This window comes from Toxotes jaculatrix, chromosome 17 (assembly GCF_017976425.1).
Source record: "Toxotes jaculatrix isolate fToxJac2 chromosome 17, fToxJac2.pri, whole genome shotgun sequence".
NCBI classification, from domain to species: domain Eukaryota; kingdom Metazoa; phylum Chordata; class Actinopteri; family Toxotidae; genus Toxotes; species Toxotes jaculatrix.
The window spans coordinates 9,548,218-9,567,762 of NC_054410.1; the positions used below are offsets into that span (position 1 = coordinate 9,548,218).

At 41.1% G+C, this 19,545-nt stretch overlaps 3 protein-coding genes across 7 annotated transcripts in view; 1 reads left to right on the plus strand and 2 right to left on the minus strand.

The window, feature by feature from the left end:
• Positions 1-4,906, minus strand: part of luzp1 (leucine zipper protein 1) — a 56,512-nt gene extending 51,606 nt beyond the window's left edge. For all 4 annotated transcript variants that reach the window (XM_041060413.1, XM_041060412.1, XM_041060411.1 and 1 more), the window contains exon 1: positions 4,654-4,906. The gene's annotated coding sequence lies outside the window, so the exon portion shown is untranslated. The remainder of the gene's footprint in view (positions 1-4,653) is intronic.
• Positions 4,907-11,903: 6,997 nt separating this feature from the next.
• ptafr (platelet-activating factor receptor) lies at positions 11,904-15,551 on the plus strand. The gene is made up of 2 exons (XM_041061430.1): positions 11,904-12,034; positions 14,281-15,551. Exons 1-2 carry the CDS (start codon positions 12,032-12,034, stop codon positions 15,442-15,444), a joined length of 1,167 nt encoding a protein of 388 aa, XP_040917364.1. The 5' UTR covers positions 11,904-12,031; the 3' UTR covers positions 15,445-15,551.
• Positions 15,552-16,512: 961 nt separating this feature from the next.
• LOC121197707 lies at positions 16,513-19,080 on the minus strand. 2 transcript variants are annotated; one of them, XM_041061432.1, is made up of 6 exons: positions 18,974-19,080; positions 18,809-18,868; positions 18,066-18,344; positions 17,120-17,248; positions 17,012-17,039; positions 16,513-16,884 (listed from the first exon to the last, which is right to left on the minus strand). In XM_041061432.1, the coding sequence occupies exons 1-6, from the start codon at positions 19,017-19,019 to the stop codon at positions 16,758-16,760; spliced, it is 669 nt and encodes a 222-aa protein (XP_040917366.1). In that variant the 5' UTR covers positions 19,020-19,080; the 3' UTR covers positions 16,513-16,757. The 2 variants fall into 2 exon arrangements, with proteins under 2 accessions (XP_040917366.1, XP_040917365.1); XM_041061431.1 differs by having other exon boundaries at positions 17,120-17,251.
• Between the last annotated feature and the right edge of the window lie 465 nt (positions 19,081-19,545).

Sequence of the window (19,545 nt, forward strand, 5' to 3'; positions counted from 1 at the left end):
GATGTGCTTCTGGCTATTACTCGCTGAGTGACTGACGCTCTCAGGCTCTAGTATCTGCTGACATATCTACATGGCTGGGAACAGCACCCAGCAAAAGTGCTTTGGAACGCAGACATGCATGCACAGACGCACACACACACACAATGAACTTACGAATACACACAAAGTTCAAGTAGTTTGAACTCCAGCTGAAATCACAGAGCCCTGCCCTGTCACTGGCCCACCACTGATAAAGAAAGCTGGTAGGGAGGGGAGATAGGAAGAGGGGAGACAAGAGAGGAGGGGACGGAAGAGTGGGAAAAGGAGCGGGAGGAATATCCCTGTGTACAGTGGAGGAGAGAGAAAATAGAAGGAGGTAAGTGGTAAAAGAAAGTGTGTAGGTGAACTTACACGTGAACACAGTACTAGATCCCAAGATGAAGTTTTGAGATCACTTGTTTAGTCTGAACAACAGTCCAAAGCCCAAATTCTTGAATTTATATTGATTTACTGTTAAACCAAATTTGTCAAATCAGCCAAATTTGTCAAATCAACAGAAAATGGGCATTTTCTGTTGTAAAGACAAATTACTGAAATGTTTGCTGTTGATTTACTAATCTTTTCTGCAACGCCATTCCAGAGCCTGGCAACACAAAAGAGCCAAACTATGTGAACATACACGTGTACACAGCTCACAAGCAGCTGACATGCATGCTCATACCTCTGGGCTAGAAGTAGCTGAGGTATTTTCATGATTGATTAATCTGCTGATTAACCCCCCCCCCCCCCCCCCCACACACACACACACACACACACACTCTACAGATACGGTATGTACATGGACAGTCTCAGACAGGCATCTTTATGGCATTTACCCATCTTCCAGCAAGTCTGCTAACAGACAGACGGCAACTCCAGCTGGCCTGCGTATTGTCAACAGCAGCCTCTGTCCCGGATACTGAGCCCATTATTGCATTATAACAAAACACACACACATACACACACACTCACAGACTGTGTGTGGGCTTTAATACAGGCCTCTGAGAGACCATGATTCAGCTGTGCTATTTCAAGGAGGCCTCCGTTTTGTTACGCCTGCAACATCACTCTGTGACTTGTGTGTGCATCCTCCACTGCTCTATTCCTGGGTGAGAGGGTTACCGAGGCTAAAAGTGAGAGTCTACCACTAATAATAACCAACACCATCCGGTCCTAATTCTACCTGAGCTATCTATTACAGCTTATAGGTCACACTGCACTCGATGTACATCTGCCTCTGTGGTGCTCACTTTCCTTTTCTCATTTATTCCTCTGCAAAGAAATATGCGTTGTTGAAATTCTAAACTCTTTCACTGTGATGACTACAGCTGAATCAATTAATATGGAGAATCGTTAGATTGATGGACAATGCAGATTATCTTCTTCATTACGTGGATTGTTACTGGTATTAACACTGAGGGCACTGTACTGTAAGTGAGCTAATGTTTTAGTATTGGCTAACCGTCTTTGCAACCGCCTTTGTGTTTTTTCTTGTGGATTCTGATAATAGCACACGCTGCTGGCTGAGATAATATTCGACATTGTCTCAATATGCGTTTCCATCCAAGTAAGCAATAACAATACCCATTCTTATTTGCATGCACTTGCAACACATGACGTCAATGTTAATGTACTGTAATTCCACAGTGATGTGATCCAACTACACTAACAGCAGGGGCTCTGTGTTTAAACCTTGATGTGCGGAGTGGCAGTAATACTACCACTGACAGGCTGGGTTTGACATTCCCAGCGGTTTGATTCTCCCAGGCAGAAAACCTCAATATTTTAATTTAATCCCCAGAGCAGTCATTTAGCCACTCCGTAATCCCCAGGTCCACTGCTTTAGTCTGATAATTACCCTTATTGGACACCCATAATGATTAGTTTTTGGTTTCACCCAAAGCAGTGCAGGCAGTTTCATAGGGCGGTCGTGGCGTTCTGCAGAGTGGAAAACCAATCATGCATGGTAAAGCCCAGGTCATAAAAGAGGAGAAAGGGATATGACTATTACTTTGCATGGCAGGCGACAACTCCTGGATAGGGCACAGTACAAACTCTGCCTTTGTCTAACTTTCACTTGTTGGCATATAGGACACTCTAAAGATCACAAAACAGGTGGTGGAACTCCTACTGTGTCAGCATTAATGACTATCACAGCACTTAGTAATCATGTTCAGTGACAGGGACAAAGGTCAAAGGGTCCATCCATTGGGAATCATCCCTCCTGAGAGCTAAAGCAAAAAAGCCAAACTCGGAGCACAATTTCCCAAGACTGTAAATCCATGGATCAAGCAGCAATCAGGGAAAATTTAGACATCTCACTCTTCACTTTGCTGCTACTCTCATTTGATTTTCCCTTTGCAGTTCTCCCAGCATTTCCAAACTGACAGTATACGCTGCTGACATTCCCTCCACATTACATGCGGTGTAATAACCAACCCCCCCCCCCCCCCCAAAAAAAACCCAAAGGAAACCCTTTTCACACATCTACCACCATGACAAGCTGCCATGCAAGTGCCTGTGCTGATTCCAGGAGGAAAGTGGATTCACAGCAGCGCAAGCTGGTATCTCAGCTGGTATAATCTACAGCTGGCTAGGAGGGTGAGCCTTACTGGAAAGTCATCAGCAATTTTTTTGTCTCCTTCATGTCTGAAACAGGTCAAGGCAGGTCCCCTCCATCTCCTTCCCTCCCTGTGCTGCTCTTTACGAGCCCCACCTGGCAGATTAGTATTCCACCACTACAACTACCTTTTCTGCTGTTGACACATACACACACACACACACACACACACACACACACACACACACACACACACACACACACACACACACACACACACACCTCTATTACTGTTCTGGTGGGGCAGCACAGGGCACATACTGTTCAGAGTTTGGGCTTTACCACTTTGGGTTCAAACATGTATGTGGAGTCTGTGCCACACAACACATTCCATCACATGAGAAGGAAAACACACACACACACTGAAACAGAACAAGTGTGTCTTGTCACACTGTTTGTTGATTTAACAAATCGTCCAAGTAGGCCTGCAATGTACTATTATTTTAGTTACTATTTCATGTTTCAATTTCATAGTTTCACAATTTCCCAGAGATGTAGTTTGCATCTTCAAATTGCATGTTTTGTCTGATGAACAGTCCAAAAACCCCCAAAATTGATATCACAGTTATATAAAAACAGACTGAAGCAACAAATCATCATATCTGAAAAGCTGGAAACAGAAAATATTTGGCATTTTTCCTTGATAAATTTCTTAAAACTATTACAGGACTATGTAAAATGTTGCTGATTAATTTTCTGTCTGTTGACTTCAAAGGTTTTTGAACTAGTTTTCAAACAAACTTTCAGCACCGGATCCAAGGCTAATTTAGTTCTTCTGTGGCTACATTAAAGCCATCCACCAGCCAAAGGCTGACCAGTGCACACAGGAACATGTGCACTACTCATCTGTCATTACAGGTTCAGAATGTCCCCCAGCTGCTGTCAGAAAAGCCTTAATTAACAGCAAACCCATTCAACACATTAAAGACTTAAAACACATGTGGTATTCAATGTGCCTTCCTAATATAAAATCACTATACTGTAATACTCATCCGGTTCCTTCTGTAAATTCCCCACTGGTCGATACACGGGTAAGTATAACACAGTGACTCTGGTACTCAATTATGCTTTCATAGTGTTTAATCTTCTCCCATACCTAAGCATACCCAAACTGTGAATGAACTACTGCACTAGCTAACAACATAAATCATACTTCCCACATAACATTGTCTCCTTTCTGTGAGCATGTCATCAAAAGTAGGAAATATATTCAAACACGTTGGTCCGAATGGGTTCTAATGTTTTAGGGGGATAAAATGGGGCCAAAACAGTGTCTCTTAAGTCTGGTATAAAGTCTTGATATGCAAGTTTATCTGGCTGATAGTGAATGTCAACAACAGGAACTGCAATATTTTGGCTACAGAAAAATACCCTAAAATTCCTGACGACTTAAGACACTGGGGAATTACAGCTGAGCCAAGGTACATTTTGAAACAGCTCCCAGAGACAATGTCCTTATCATACATCGGCCAAAATAGGGGATACATCCATGTCTATGACTTCATTTTTTAATGTATGTTTTCAACGTCATGTTCTGGACTATATCTTGATATGCAGTAGCCTATGAGGGGGAAAAGCCTGGCGGTATAATGTGCGTAGACACGAGCAAACTGCACACATGTAGCAAATACGCCGCCAAATACGTGAAACATTGTAAAAAGAAGAAAAAGAAAAACTGCCACGTGTTATTAAAATAAGACGTAAATGGTTCAAATAAGATGCATTTTGACCACCCGAGGTTTTCGCCGCAGTCCTGGATGCTTCCCTTTGGCTACAAAACGGCCAGAGGAGGAGGAGAAGGACGAGGTAGAAGAGGAGGAGGAGGAGGAGGAGGAGGGTTGAAAAACTTGCCGCAGTTCAGACTTCTGCAGTCCCGACTCACTGGGTCCAACTCAGGAAGCCGCTGTCTGAATCTCCCAAATTCAGTTCCCATGTTTCCCCATCCAACCACAAACCCCCCTAACAGACACATACATGCATACTCGCATAGAAAAAATACAAGACTCTAACTTTACCTTAGCGGCTCCACCGCCGAGTCAGAAAAGCGCTACGGTAAATCCACAACTTCCCACGGTTCGAGTTCATGCGGACGGTAGGACTCGCTGCTGCCGACACGGCGAGGACAAGTTCATCCACATATTCTTAGACAAGACCAGAGAGTTGGAGACGACGGGGGGGTCTGCGTTTTTGATTCCCCCTTTCCCTAATACGCTTTCGTCGGTCCCTTTCCTCACGGATATTCCCCTCCCTAGCCCGTTTGAGATCAAACCATCGCATTCCACCGCGTCCTTAACAATGAAAAAAGGTAGGTTTTTCCTTCTCTGCTGCCGGAGGACCCACCCCTCGGGATGACTCTGCCCGGCCTGACCGCAAAGAGAACGCCCTTCCCGGCTTCGAGGTCCCGCCTCTCTCCCCCACATAACAGAGGGAAGTCTGGCTGCTGAGGAGTGAATTCAATCTGAGGTGGTGTGGATAGTATCCGAATAAACTCAGAGTTAATCTCTCACTCTCATATATTGTCAATATGATGAACAGCCCTGAACAATGGTCAGCACGAGCATCCACTGCACGAGCCTCCACTGCAAGATTATAGCACAATTTTTGTAACACCGTTGGGAACATAAAATATAATTAAGGACAAAACTTACTGTAAGCTTACCATTGTGTATCATAATTTAAGTCCCTACACCAATATTAAAAAAAGCAGAGATAAAGGGATTAAGTTCCAAAAGTATCATAAAGCCACCATAAACCCAATGAGTAACACCTGTAGCTATGTTACTGGACTGAAGTAAGCAAATACAATGAATATTGCTATAAATTTACTTTCCAGTAGCATAGGCACATTATAAATCCCCGTTTTACTACTTTAAAGTTTTTTGTGCACTGTGGTGCCAAAAAAAAAAAAACTGCTACAAAAGCTGCTGATTAATCTGCGTTGGTTAATAAATGTGCAAATGCCACAAATAAAGCTATGGAACTTGTGGTGTCAGGTTAAGAAATACAAGAGGCATCCCCGTGTTGAATGTTATCATTAATAAGAAGCAGCCAAAAAATCCATGCACGTGTGACTCTGGGCCTCCAATTTGACTACACTGCATCCTAAAAAAACCCTCAGGTTTGTACATACACTCTTTAGAAATATTCAAACAAGGCCTTTTTCTCATTTGAAATCAAGTTGCTTCTGGTTCTAATGTTTACTTTTCTAACGATGATCCAATGTTTTAACATTCAGTCATTTGCTTTTTTTAAAAAAATGTTTTTCTCTGTGTTTCCAGATCCTCCTGAAACCCAGAGGAAAAACGGTTTTGCCTTTTGATTTTTTTTTTATGATCATCAAATCATTTTTGTGAATGAATGTTAATGTAATGTGAATGAACATTAAAGTAGATAAAAACAGAACAATACATATTTGAACAGCTGAATTTTTAACTATTTTTATGGATATCATTTTAAATGAAGGAGGAAATCAGCACATTTTTAACTAACTATCCTAAAACTTGGGGTGCGCCACGCCCACCAAGCAGGCCCGAGAGCATTAATGTATTAAAAATTGGGGTTAGTAAGTCCTGTTGTCCACTACAAAGGACACTGAATCAAAAATGTGTTTTGAACGGGTTAAAATTTGTTTTAAACTTGTTTTTTTAGCAACAGACACATGATATCTGAACAAAATCAATGACTTATCTCTCTTGTTGCCATAAAATGTGGAAGTTGGAATTCCTGTCACTTTGAAAAGACAGTGCATTTGCTGTGTTGGCCACAACCCCACAACTGAGGCATCACAAGAAAGCCCAGGATGTCCACTTAAATGGATAGTACGATTGAGATAGATTCTATAAATGATATTTTGACCTAGGGGTTTCAGACTCATGTCCCCCACAGAGGACAAAAATGAATTGCCGGGTCTCAGGAGGATATATGGTTTTGGTAAAATGTAATGACTTGTTTTGAAAATTAGATGATGCATCCCAAGAGGCTTATCCTGTGAACAATAAACTTGTTAAATAAACTATTATAGTTTTTCTCTGGACCTCTTTGAACCCTTCTTTGGAAACCTTGATCGTATTGTATGGAGTTTGTTTAAGGCTATGAAAACTAGGTGACTGTTGTGGCAAATACAATAGGCTGAATAGTGACACCCCAATCACTACTTCCCATCTCACTGTTCTTAATCTCCTGCTCTGTGACTGTGGACCATGTTGTAGACCATGTTCTTCCCCTGAGTCCAAACCCGGAGCAGCTCAGACAGCCTGACCCTGAAGACAGACACATGAATCAATCTGTGCTGTCACTCTCCACTATCACTACCAGGACATGGACATATACTCCCTGGTTTTAACTGGTACAGCTTCACATACTAACTTCACGTGCCCTACAGCAACACTAACTGTAACCCAGGTGTACTGTGTACTCATTATTACAGCCTGATTATGGCAGGGCAGTAAATTCCTCATTGTGTGTTTATTATCTTTTAGTGTCGTAACTATGGAAATGATTCCAGTGTGATGATAAACTACCTCCTAATTCTTATGAACGTGATAGGCCCGCCAGCCAGGTGAAGTCCTGCCCATGCAGACACACACTCTCTCTCACACAGTGAAGTGTTTGTTTTTGTATTTCTTGAACTGTTAATCTTTTGATTCTTGTGAAACACTGCTTTATTCTGTGGCAGAGGAGGTAATAAACACTGCTGTCATTTTAAGACTCTGCTCAGTTATCAAAAACAAAACATACTGCTGCCTGGTTGCCATTCAGAAGTAATATCCTCAGGACATTGTTGCTCACTGAGAAAAGGAGAGGCTGATAGATACAGTGCTAGGATGTCAAAAGCCTTGCATTTATCAGTGACCTTGATGCTGTCGGTGTGACTTAAACGATTAAAACGGTCCTTGCCACAGTCAAGCCTTTTTTTCCCCCTTCTTAAACATCCCTAATTCTCAAATGGCCATACACCATATCATCTGACATAATGGGCTGGGTGAGGTATAGATGAGGTAGTTGCTGTCTCCTGGTGGGGAAAAGGCCAGCGATATCAAGTAATCAAAGGGAAATTAAATCCCCTCCGAAGCTGCTAAAAGCTAAAGGCATAACCAGGCATGCCCTGACACCTGAAAGCCACAGCTGGAAAGCCAAGCACAGGTGTATGTGAATATGTATGTGAGTGCCTACATATTTCTGAATAACCTTTATGTGTGTCTGTATAGTTAATGCGTCTCAAAAGACAAAGGCACAATGTGATCAAGAAGTATAGTTGTAGAACATGGGCTCATCACTCATTTTCCAGAGGTGCTGCTCTGCTCTAGGCATTGAAACAACGCTTGATCTATGAAGACACGAAGCACAAAAAAATCCATCAGGGCAAGAGAAACTGTGAGATGACATATAAGTAAAGACAGGCATGGAAAATGCCTCTGTTTTATGAGGATGTGTGTCGGTCGTGTTTCATCCATCTTGAGAGGTTTGGCTCATGCACAGACGAGATTCTGTCATTTGGGGAATTTGCCTTAATACATCAAATGATATAAATGCAAATGCATAATACAGACTGCAAACTAATGCATGAGGACAAGGTTTCAGGGAATGTAATCTCCTACAGAGCATACCGTGGGGCATACAGACAAGCTGATTCAGGAAGAACCTTGCTCTGGCCAACATCCTTCCTAATCACAAACATCCTTCACCAGCTAGAAGCATGAACTTGTTTGTTCCAATGAGAATTTGTGGACGAACAGCACAGGCTGTCTTTCAAGAGGAAGCCCACACATGATTTTAATGTTTGAGAAAGACTTTGCAGAGACTGAAACAGCAGAATAATCTCTAATAATCCTGCGTGGATCACCAAAATGACAAGCAGCCAATAGGACAGAGTGTGAGGATCGGGTCAATAGTCACCTGACAATATTATTTTGACTGCAGTATGAGGATGTAAGTAATAAAATGAGACCAAAGTAGGACAATTTAATACTTCAATATGGCTTATACAGGAGCTTTCCTACTTTATGTCCTTTTTACAGTGAGGATAAGGATTAATGTGCTTAATTCACTGTGCGCTCAGAGTGGGTTATGGCCAGTATTTAAACAGATGTAACCCTGACGGATCAAAATGTGGGGCAGCTTGTCATGTAGGGAAACACGCACTTATCTGATGTCATCCAGCACCGACAATGTTGTGGATCATTGTGTAACCTTACATCTATGTAGCGTGCTGTATGTAGTGTGCTTTACAAATAGCCTCGCTTGAACAATACTGTCATATCAATCTCAGCTGCTCAAAATCATGACACTCTTTCCGAGATAAATCACTAATGGAGGACTTCCAACATGTTGAGTTCAGATATTTGCAGTTTTTATGTCTTAATAAGGAAACGGACAGAATGTCCCATGGGAGGGAGAGGGCTCCAAATCCTTTGATGGGTTTGAAAAAGTTCCTGTCTTACTGTCAGGTCCTATATTATCTTGAATAACAGATGCCTCAGCCTGTCTAGATCACCCTCACATGGCCCTCTCTCTCTCACTGCAGGGGGACATTCCTCAAACTTCAGCCTCTGGCATGCAGTAAATCTGCCTGAGAGAGATCTACACTCTCTGGTCTGCCAAGAACCCTCTGCCTGGCAAGATGTGCAGTTAAACACCACCTATTTCTCAGTTCTCAACCTCACACTTTCTTGCTGTTCTTTTGAAGTGGCCTGAGCATTAAGCCAGGCCTACCTGACTGTAAAATATCCTGCTAGCGCATTTCATGTCAGCCAAAGTCAAAGTGCCATGGATCAAGGTCAGGTGAAGGAGCAATTGTGAAAAGGTGTTAATGGGACAAGAAGCGCTCTGCACAGGCAGCTCCCTCCCTTCCTTCCTCCCCGAGGAATGCCTGACTCTGACTTCTGACTATATAGGGCTTATAAAGGGCAATAGCTAGCTATGCCATGAAAAAAAAAAGCTGTTGAGGTTCTGGCAGTATTCCCTCTCTGTGTCTCTGCACACCTGGACTGAAAGTACAACCGCTCCTTGAGAGGGAGAATTCCTTAGACTGCCCCGTGCAGCAGTGCAGAACATCAGGGATCACCTGCATGAATCTGTATCTGATTATTTTTCCTTTTTTTTTTTCAGGGCCAGTTAGAGGCCGTGCACAGGAATCTATTTGAGAAAGGGAACCAAGTGACAAGCAGACAGGAGCCAGAGGCAGGCGTAAAACCTACATAAGAATCTGTGAAGTGTACTGCTACTGCCAGTGCAACAGAGGAAGACTATATTAGAATCCAGCAGTTATTTAAGCTCAGTTTCACTTTCATTACTGTGAATGCTCTGAAAATATTGCTGCGATATATCTGCAGGATGCAACATGTTTGCCACACTTAGAAGGTGATAATAATAATAATATATAATAATATATCAGTAGCTAGTTCCTGCTTTGACACGTGGGCATTATGGCTGACTATGCTCCTGCAAAAGTTGATTTTGTACCAGAGTCAGTGAATTTGGCTGCTCCAGACAACTAATTAATTTATGAGTTCATGTCAAAGTATACAGAGTTTGGGGCTGAAGCAGATGCTAATCTTCATCAGGAGGGTAACAACTGTGACTTAACTTGAATACTGATACTTCTTTCATGTCTGCATGGTGAATATGAAACCACAGTTAGCCTGGCAGAGTTTGTTCCTTTTGACAGAGCCAGGCTAGCTGTTTCCCTTTGTTTCCAGTCTTTGTGCTAAGCTAAGCTGACAGACTGCTGGCTGAAATGTCTAACTAGGCCTTTAATGTGTTTGCAATTTGTTAAAAGATACAGCAAGTTTCTATGATGTATATTTTCTTTATTTACTACAAAAAATAGTCTCTGTATGCTAATTTATTTGCTGATTCAAATTCATTATCCAAGATATGTTTGAATGAAAATAGAATTTTGGAGGCAAATTATCCTGAAATATAATCATAAATAAACTCATTTGTGTGCATTGAGTTCATGATAAAATATCAGCTGTCTCAATTAAATTGCTGTATAGTGTCTTACGAAACTAATGCCATACTTTGAACCAAACCACATCTCACAAAAGCTGCTCTCCATTTCACGACCAAAACAAATCTCAGTGACTTGCTGTGGAATCTTCTGAATCCACACCCAAACCACGAGCAGCGAGATGTATGTGAAAAGATTTTTACAGTGTGAGCCTGTATACCAAGCAATGGCACACCACGTCTAGCAGTCATGCGGGGCACAACCACCAAAAAGCCCTGCTCTCTTGTTCCACTGCCAAGCCATAATAACAGCAATAAGGTTGGGGAGGCTCGTTAACCTTAATCTAGGAATTACACTGTGGCACCAGGGAGAGGAGAACATGTTCAGTTGTGTGCTTGTAGGAGCAGGAATTGAACGTTAATCATGAGAGGTGGGGGTGGGACAGTACACACAGTGAGAGAGTGATGGTTCATGTAGCTCACACAGTGCTGTGTGTGGAGCTTTACCTGGAATAAATCATGCCACCACTGTGCACTGTTTGAAGGAGAGGCCTTTCCTCCTTTTTTAAAATTTTTTTTTTTTTTTATTTGCCTCTTTCTCCCCCATGTGGTTAAAATATATTACTACACATTTGACTCAGCTGCTGATGGGCCACAAATAAGAATCAGTTTAACATCTTGCCACTATAACATGCACAAGATTTTATCTGGATAATCCTGGTGAAAATTGGTCATTTATAGTCTCTCAGCCTCTGCAGTGCATGTGCCTTCTCAACTGATGCTATTTTCAAAACACTGGCAAGCTCACCTCTGTCAGTCCTTGTCCTCCACTGCCTAGGCATTCTGTAAAATTATTAAAATGAAGAAAGTGGTGTTATTTGTATGTAAGGGAATGGTTCTTAGGACTTTTTAAGCCATTTGTTCAATTAGTTGTATTAGCTCAGTGGTTTGAAATTAGCAGGGGAAAATGCATCACATTTAGCGTGAGAAACCACAATTTCATCTCATGTAAGTCATATAATTATAACTGCAACAGTTTAAGTAGTGCTGCTGGTTTCAGACCGGGGCGAAGTGAAGTTGGTGCTGTGATAACTTGTGAGGGAGTGAAGTGTGTTACATGCAGTAAGAAATAAAACGTATTTCTGTGAACAGGGAAATGAAGACGAACTGCAAAACTCCAAGATTGCTCCAAAGTGGGGATCACTTCGTTTTGACGGACAGGAACAAGCTCGACGATATATCAATATGGATGTACCGGTTACAACATGAGGGGTTTTCCAAGGAAGGCTGAAAGAAGTTCACACCTCCTACAGCACTCACAGCACGCCTGATTGTGACACAGCCGGTCTAACAGATTACGCACTTTTTATGTTCTTTAGAGCCACGGAGGCGCGCTTAGTGTTCACATCGCATTCTGAGACATATTAGAGACGAAGAAACAGTATGGTAAGCAGCAGCCGGCAATTTATTCTTTTGCTTTCTTTTCTTCCTTCCTTCCTTCCTTCCTTCCTTCCTTCCTTCCTTTCTTTCTTTTAAACTGTGAATCCACCTTTTTCAAAGAAGTAGTACTAAGAAAAGCCGCCACGAAGCGGAAGACCCACATTTGAGCTTTAACACTTGACTAATATTGACTAATATTAATATTAGTCAATAGACTCTTGCTTTCGAAAAACAGATTGATTTCTTGTGACTGCTTTTTGATTTCTAATGCTGAAATTATCAGTGTATGGTTTCATGAAGTAGATAAGAAAAAGGTCATAACTATGATATCAAACTTTGCATGTAGTTGCATTTATGCTATCTTTGATAACATTAGACAACTAATTTTATGATTTTGGCAAATTATGCCTTGGATATGATAGAAAGTTGCCATTATAAAAGAATAACTTATTGATAAGTTATTCTTATCAATAGGGCATCATTAACAACACTGGTAAATCATTGATTAATCACTAATAAAGCCATTAATTACAGCTTATAACCCCTTATAAAATAGTGCTTATGATTAAAACGGCACCAGAAACAATAACAAGGGTGAACTGTCATTGTTTTGAAAATGGTGCCATTTTTAACACGATATGTCACAGTATGTGAGGGATGCTGTCTTAAAATGTGGACATGTAGATTTTACTGTGTGATTTGTGCCAAAAGAAGGGTCAGAATAACAAACCATTAATCTATAGTTATAAATTAAAGCCTACAACAATCAAAAACTACATTAATTTATTTAAAGGTGCGCTACCTGCTTTGCTTTATTGTTCTTCATTGTCAGTTTGGATGGTGTCCCTGAACAGGTGTTAGCATGTCATTTGGTTTTATAGAGTTTTTAGTTAGAATATCTGCCACTTGAGGGCCTCAGTTCCTTTTAGATCCAGTTTGGTGAGTTAATATCCTTGCTTCTGTTTTTGATGATGCTTCACTGCTTGTGACATATCTTCATCACATGCTTCTGTGTCTGGCTACATGTCCACCGCTTGACCACACAGGAAACCTGGCGATTTATGTTAGAGGCAGACTTTTCAAAAATGATCAGATTGTTTGTTTGATCACAGGCTAACAAATCTACAGAGAAAATAAATTTACGTTTTCAAAACTTTAAAAAACATTCAAGACATTGAAACAGATCATTTTAAAGACAAAACAACAGTGTACACATATGTATATGACCTTTTTTTCTCTCATAAAAAAACTTCTCTGACTGTCATTTAGACACTGAGGTGCATATGCTACTGATTTTGGAACAAATTTGGAGAACAAACGAATTCAGTGTTAATTAAATGTGACGGACCAAACTGTGCATAAAAAACTCGTCAAGCTTGTCAAGTTCACTAAAGAGGAAAAATTCTTGCTAAACTGCCTGTTATATTTGTTGAAGAATGGGGTTTTCCATGTAGATGATATTTGACTTTATTTGGATGAAGAATGAAGTGCTGTGCTGTGCAGTGAGCAACTCTTCTCAATAACCCCCATTCTAAACATAACACTTTAACCCTGTCATGCATTGGGGCCACATTGAGGACAGCTATTCAAAAGCTGTTCTCTGGTATATGCATGGGTTTTGTTGTTACAGTTGCATATCAGCCAATACAGTGGGTGCTTGTGCACCAAAACAAAAAATGCCAACAGATGCCATGATGCTGCATGCACACGAAAAACAAAGTATGTGGCACACAGCCACAAGACACTGCATTCTTGTGGCTGTGTGCCCTGGATGCGTTGCCAATTTCCATACAAGATAGACGAGAAGTGGAGATAAGCTGGACATGATTATGTGAGAGGACGATAGTGAATCATAGGGGAGAAAGAACATTTGTGCGCCCACAGATATATATTTAAATAGATATATGGATAAATATATTTTTTTTCTTTTTGTAAGAGCATGTTTAGCACCTGTTAACTGATGAAAACGCATTATTTATTTTGGTTTGTGCCCTGGATGGTTTGCCAAATTTTCCTGAAGTCAGACTGAACTGAGCTGTTGTAAATGGCAGTAATACTGAAAGAGTTTGGAGAGCCATAGACAATATTTCGAATGGTCTTTTTGTAGAAAATCCTAGAACGTCCGCAGTTCATCGGTCAGGAGCTAGGTTGAACAGTTTTGCATTGCTTTGAAAAGTATTAAAATATGTTTATAATTATAATATAATTTCTTATAATATAATACTGATGCTAATATGCTTTGTCTCCAACAGACAGAAATGTTGGTGCTCATCACAGAACGAGGGGGTGTTACAGAAGCGGACTATGATGAGTCAACCTTCCTAGACTCGGAGTTTCGTTATGTCCTCTTCCCTGTTGCCTACAGCATCATCTTCATCCTGGGAGTCCTTGCTAACCTGTATGTACTGTTCGTCCTGCGCTGCCTCCGTGAAGCCAAGGCCATGGGTGAAATCCGCATCTACATGACCAACTTGACCATTGCTGATCTCCTTTTTGTGTGTGCACTCCCTTTCTGGATTGGCTATTATAGTCGTCATGGTAACTGGGTCTACACAGACTTCATGTGCCGGCTGACAGGGTCGCTGTTCTTCATCAACACCTACTGCTCCATCCTCTTCCTCGGAGCCATCAGTGTCAACCGGTACTGGGCAGTCACCCGGCCTCTGGACGCGGCCTCTTCAGACCACAGGCGTCGCGGGATCGTCGTATGTGTTGTCATCTGGGTGTTGACCATTTCGATGGCTATTCCATTTCTGGCATTCCCAGGGACCAACACTGATGAGAAAAACGTCACTCGTTGTTTCGAGGGGTACCAAAATAGAACTGATGAGCAGAAGAAAGGAGTGGCTGCCACTCATTTTGCAATAATTGGAATGTTTTTTGTTGTCTTTTTTCTTGTTGTGGTTTGCAATTTCCTTATTGCTCGAGTGTTACTTTCTCAAAATCCTCTTCAGTCAGAATCTGCAACAATTAAATCCAGAAAGTCCAGCAGGACCTTGTCCTTTGCAACTGCAAAGCCCAAAGGGGTGAAACGGAGGGCTCTCCAGATGTTGTTGGCAGTGGTGGGAGTGTTTGTTCTGTGTTTCCTGCCCCACCACGTAATCCAAGGTCCCTGGACACTGTCAGTGTTGCAGATCAAAGAGGGCTGGGGCCATGTGGACTGGCACCCGAAGACTCTTCAGGCGTTCAATGATGCACATCAGATCACTTTGCTTCTCATGGGCCTTAATTGTATTTTGGATCCTGTCGTTTATTTTTTTGCCACAAGGAAGTTTAGAAGGTTCATCATGGCTCACATTAAAAGGTTAGGAAAGAAAGATGGGTGCTCGAACACGGTCATCTCTCAGATCTCTATGGACAGCAGGAATCAGAGCCAGAGACTTCAGAGTGAACACCACCAACCCGAAATGGACTGATTTAAACATTTTTATTAGCTTTATAAAGATAAAGGTATCTGTTATTTGTGTGTGAAAGACTTTAGCTCTCTTGTTTCCATTGATTAAAGATTACATGGCATACAGTATTTTGTTTCTGCTCTGAAACTATGAGACATTTAAGGCCTTATGTAGTATGTGTGTGTTTGTTAGTGAGTTCACACCCTCAGGGTTTGTATTGCACCAATCCTTCTGCTCTTCCTGTGAAGAGCAAACTGAAAAGCAGAAGTTTTGCAAGCAGAAGTGTTAAAACAAAACATCTGTGACTCTGTGAGGGTACTTGATTAGTTGAAATTAAGAGACACCAGACACATTATACCCTCACACAGTAGAGAAGTCAACAACAATAACTCTGAATTCAGAGTCATACATTCAGAGCCTAATGACCTCTTCCGAGGTGTCTTGGGCAAAGCTTCACACCAGATAAGACACACACCTCGGGTTAGTAGGCGTTCCTGCAGTGCCTGACAATCTATCAGTAAAGTATGTGAAAATTAGATTCTTTTTTTCCCATGAGAGAAGTTTTTTTTTTTTAAGCTTTGCCTGGATGCGTCATATCTGGTATATTGAAACCAGGGAACTGAAGTAATAATGCTTGAACTATGTCAGGCATCCCTTATTGTGACACTGCCTCTATGTTTCATGGTAAAAAAAAAATCTCAGGCTTGACTCTGACAAAAAGAGCTGTATATATGCTGTGTGTGTACAATACTGTATTTTTAATATGCTATGAGCTTACCTGCTTCTGCAGAACAGATTTATCATTTTTTTATTCAGTGGAACAGCTTTGTTTATCTTGTATTCAAAAGTGTGTGCAGTGTTTTTGGATCAAATTTCAAACAGAAAATATGCTACTATTAGTATATAACTACACGATCTTGTTCTGAAAATTTAATTTGTGGATTTAATTTGCATCGTTGTGATGATTAACGGCGAATTAAAAAATCATTTTCTGACTCAACAATATCAGCAAGCAGGGAAATGCATTCATCTGTGTGCACAAAAAAAAAGGAAAGTGGTACATGTGAATTGAGACACAGAAAATTGTAGAAAATTATACGTTTTTATTAGCATGTCCAAACATAGAGAAGGACGGGTTTCTTACTGTTGGATGGGAACATACTGCTTTTTGTGAAATTAGATTAAATCACAATGTGCACACTGGCAAACTCCACAACATATGAAAAACCTTGTTTCTAAGGTTAAACAAAATGCTGTGATGATACTAACAAACAAAATACACTTTGAGTCATTCTTCCTCTTTTTATTGCACATCTCCACTTTCCCACCAGTGTTCATGACAGACTTGAGTACAGGTTGTCCCCAGTCATATTGGTGGGGTCCAGATCAGCGTAGGCTTGGTTGGTGCTTGTGTAATTCATGTACACATCTCCATCACTTTCAGTCTGTGGCAAACCTCCCCTGGTGTATTGAAAAATGCAGTCAGTGTGTTAATGCTTACAGCCCTTGAACTCATCTGGCTTAGAGTATGTGAACAAGATCCAAACAGTTATGTAAAGGTGTTTATGATTCTCCTGTCATGACTTACTTTATTGCCTTTTCAGGTGCTGGAAAACCTTTAAGAAAACCAAGAAATCAAAATTATTATTTGCTTAAAATCTGACCCATCAGTAAAATGCTCTATGGTGTTCTTTACCTTTAGCTGCTGTTTTAGGGGTAGTCAGTGTGTGATCAGGTCTTTGCCAGGCCAGCCAGCACAGAATGGTAACGGTGACGATCAAGGTCAGGATAGAAAGGACGAAGGCAGCTATTCCCAAATTCTCCCCTACTGTTTTCAGTTGGGGAAACAGCACAGAATTGCAGGTGAAAGGCTTTAGATGTGGGTCACGGTAAATTGATAAATATTTCCAATATAGGCATAGAGAGTTGCAGGTGATTCAGAAACAGCGTCACCATCACAGTTTGTCCAACGGAGGGCACTGACGAGTTTACCAACCAAATTTAAACACACAATAACTGATTTTTGGGCCTCTTCAGCAGCCGTAGAAACATGCATTAATCACAATACTAACATATTATCACCTTGAACGTTTATGTGGGAAAGTTATCCACAAAAAATTCTTCCTCTTTACGCCATTACGCAGACAGTTACGTAACAACACTACCATTCATGTGGAGTGGTTTTTCTGGCAACCAGATGAATGTAAGTGCAGTATTTACTCTTCCTCTAGATTTGTTATCTGGTCTCCATCAATGTCTGAGGTAAATCCTGTAACTAGGAACTCTTTGCTGCAAACAGCTGCCTGTTGTGGCTTGAAACAAAACCCTGAGTGCTACGTGACTGAACCAAAACACTAAAGTTGTGGGCCATAAAATCAAAACAATGAGCTCTGTGGAGCCTAGGGGAACTGCAGAGTCAGGTGATAACTGTCTGTGGTGCAGTCACCATCTCCTCCACATGAAAGTAGTCATACAACTTTGGCATGTTGTATAAGATTTGGCGCTAAATCATATCAATACCTTTTCACAGCACATTAAGAAGCTGTCTGCAGTTTCTGGTTTAATCAGTTCCACACTGATTTTACCAGTGATTTTACACTGTTTTCATTCAGGTATGCAGCAAATCAAAACAGATCACCAACCTGTTGGCTTCATGGCGATGATATAGACTGTGAAGTTATGGCTCACACTTTGAGATAACTGGCTCTTCGCGCAGCAACGGTAAATCCCGCTTTGCATTGGCTTGGTCAGGGACAGGTCCCTGCTGCTGCTCACTGCTTGCCAGGTCCAGTTTTCTAGGTGTTGCCAGGACCAATTGACGGAGGCTGGTGTGGCAGAAGCACTGCAGTGCAGGCTGACTGTCTGACCTTCTGCAACTGGGTAGTCTGGAGTGGCCACCACCTCCAGAGGAGATAACTTTGCTGGGAAGGAGGACAGGAAAATGAATGTTGCTTTAAAAGATTGGCGGATGACAGAAGATTTTGGTATTGCACAGATTTTAGTCACAATTTTGGGCAATGCCCGTTTGTTCGATCCACCGCTTTGGTCCAGGCAGACATATCTCAGCATCTATAGAATGGGTTGCCATGAGATGTGGTAGGGATTTCCATGGGTATAATGCTACAGCAACATCTTCAGAACAGCTTGACATAAAATATTGTGCAGACATTTATGATCCCTGGAGGATGAAACCTTTGGTGATTCCCTTCACATTTCCTTTGGGGCACTGTGAGGTTAACAATCTCTCTAAAATACTGGATGGGTTGCCATGAAATTTCTGATATTCATCTATCCATTCATCCCCCACATGATGATTTGTTATAACTTTGTTGATTCCTCAATTGTTTTTTATGCACCACCATCATCAGATAAAAATTTCAGTTACCTTCCACTGTAGTTGTGTCAGTAGTGGAGTGTATAGGCCATAGTGTAGACTGTAATTCAACTGCAAAGGCAACAAGAAGCACAGTGAAATCAAAACAGTGCACATAAATCCTATGGATTCTTTTACAAAAGCTTGTATTACATTCACTAATGGAAATGCCCTTACCTGTGCTCACACAGAAAAAGAACAGCAGAAAAAAGCCAAACAGCATGTTGTTTTGAGATGACTGAAAAGAATATGCCACAGTGACTTCAGGCTAACAGGAACAGAAATGAATCAAGAGTTATAATCAAAGCACAGGTGAGAATGGTGGAAGTATGAGACTGGGAAATTGAAAAAAAGGGAAGTTTCAAGTTCCCTAATTTTTCATATAGTGTAAGCAGCAGTGTGCAGTGTGTCCACCTGCTTTACCTTGTTATTTGAAAAAGCAGTAAAACAACATGCAAGTTCCACAGTAGGCAGAAAAAAATGGTCAAAACAGGAAAAGAAAAAAATATTAATACAAAAAAAACTCATACTTGGAACCCCAGCTGAACAAAATCAAAGGGTAACAAGTGTAATACGAATACAAATGCGCAAATTTGCATAAAGATAATTATAATTAAACCTAATCTCCCTCATGAGAGCCTTCAGCTTTTAAAATTTGAAATCTGTCAGTCAATTTATGACCCGCAGGAAACAGTTAACCAGGCTCCACAGAACTTTTAATGGTTTTTTAAATTTCCGAGCTGACAGGC

Bases quoted from the DNA above. Each gene is read 5' to 3' on its own strand.
- LOC121197707 (XM_041061431.1), bottom strand. From the start codon at position 19,019: ATGCTGTTTGGCTTTTTTCTGCTGTTCTTTTTCTGTGTGAGCACAG. The intron at 17,252-18,065 runs GTTGGTGATCTG...AACTGAAAACAG, and splicing joins CATCGCCATGAAGCCAACAG to TAGGGGAGAATTTGGGAATA. The intron at 17,040-17,119 runs GTAAAGAACACC...GTTTTCTTAAAG, and splicing joins CCCTAAAACAGCAGCTAAAG to GTTTTCCAGCACCTGAAAAG.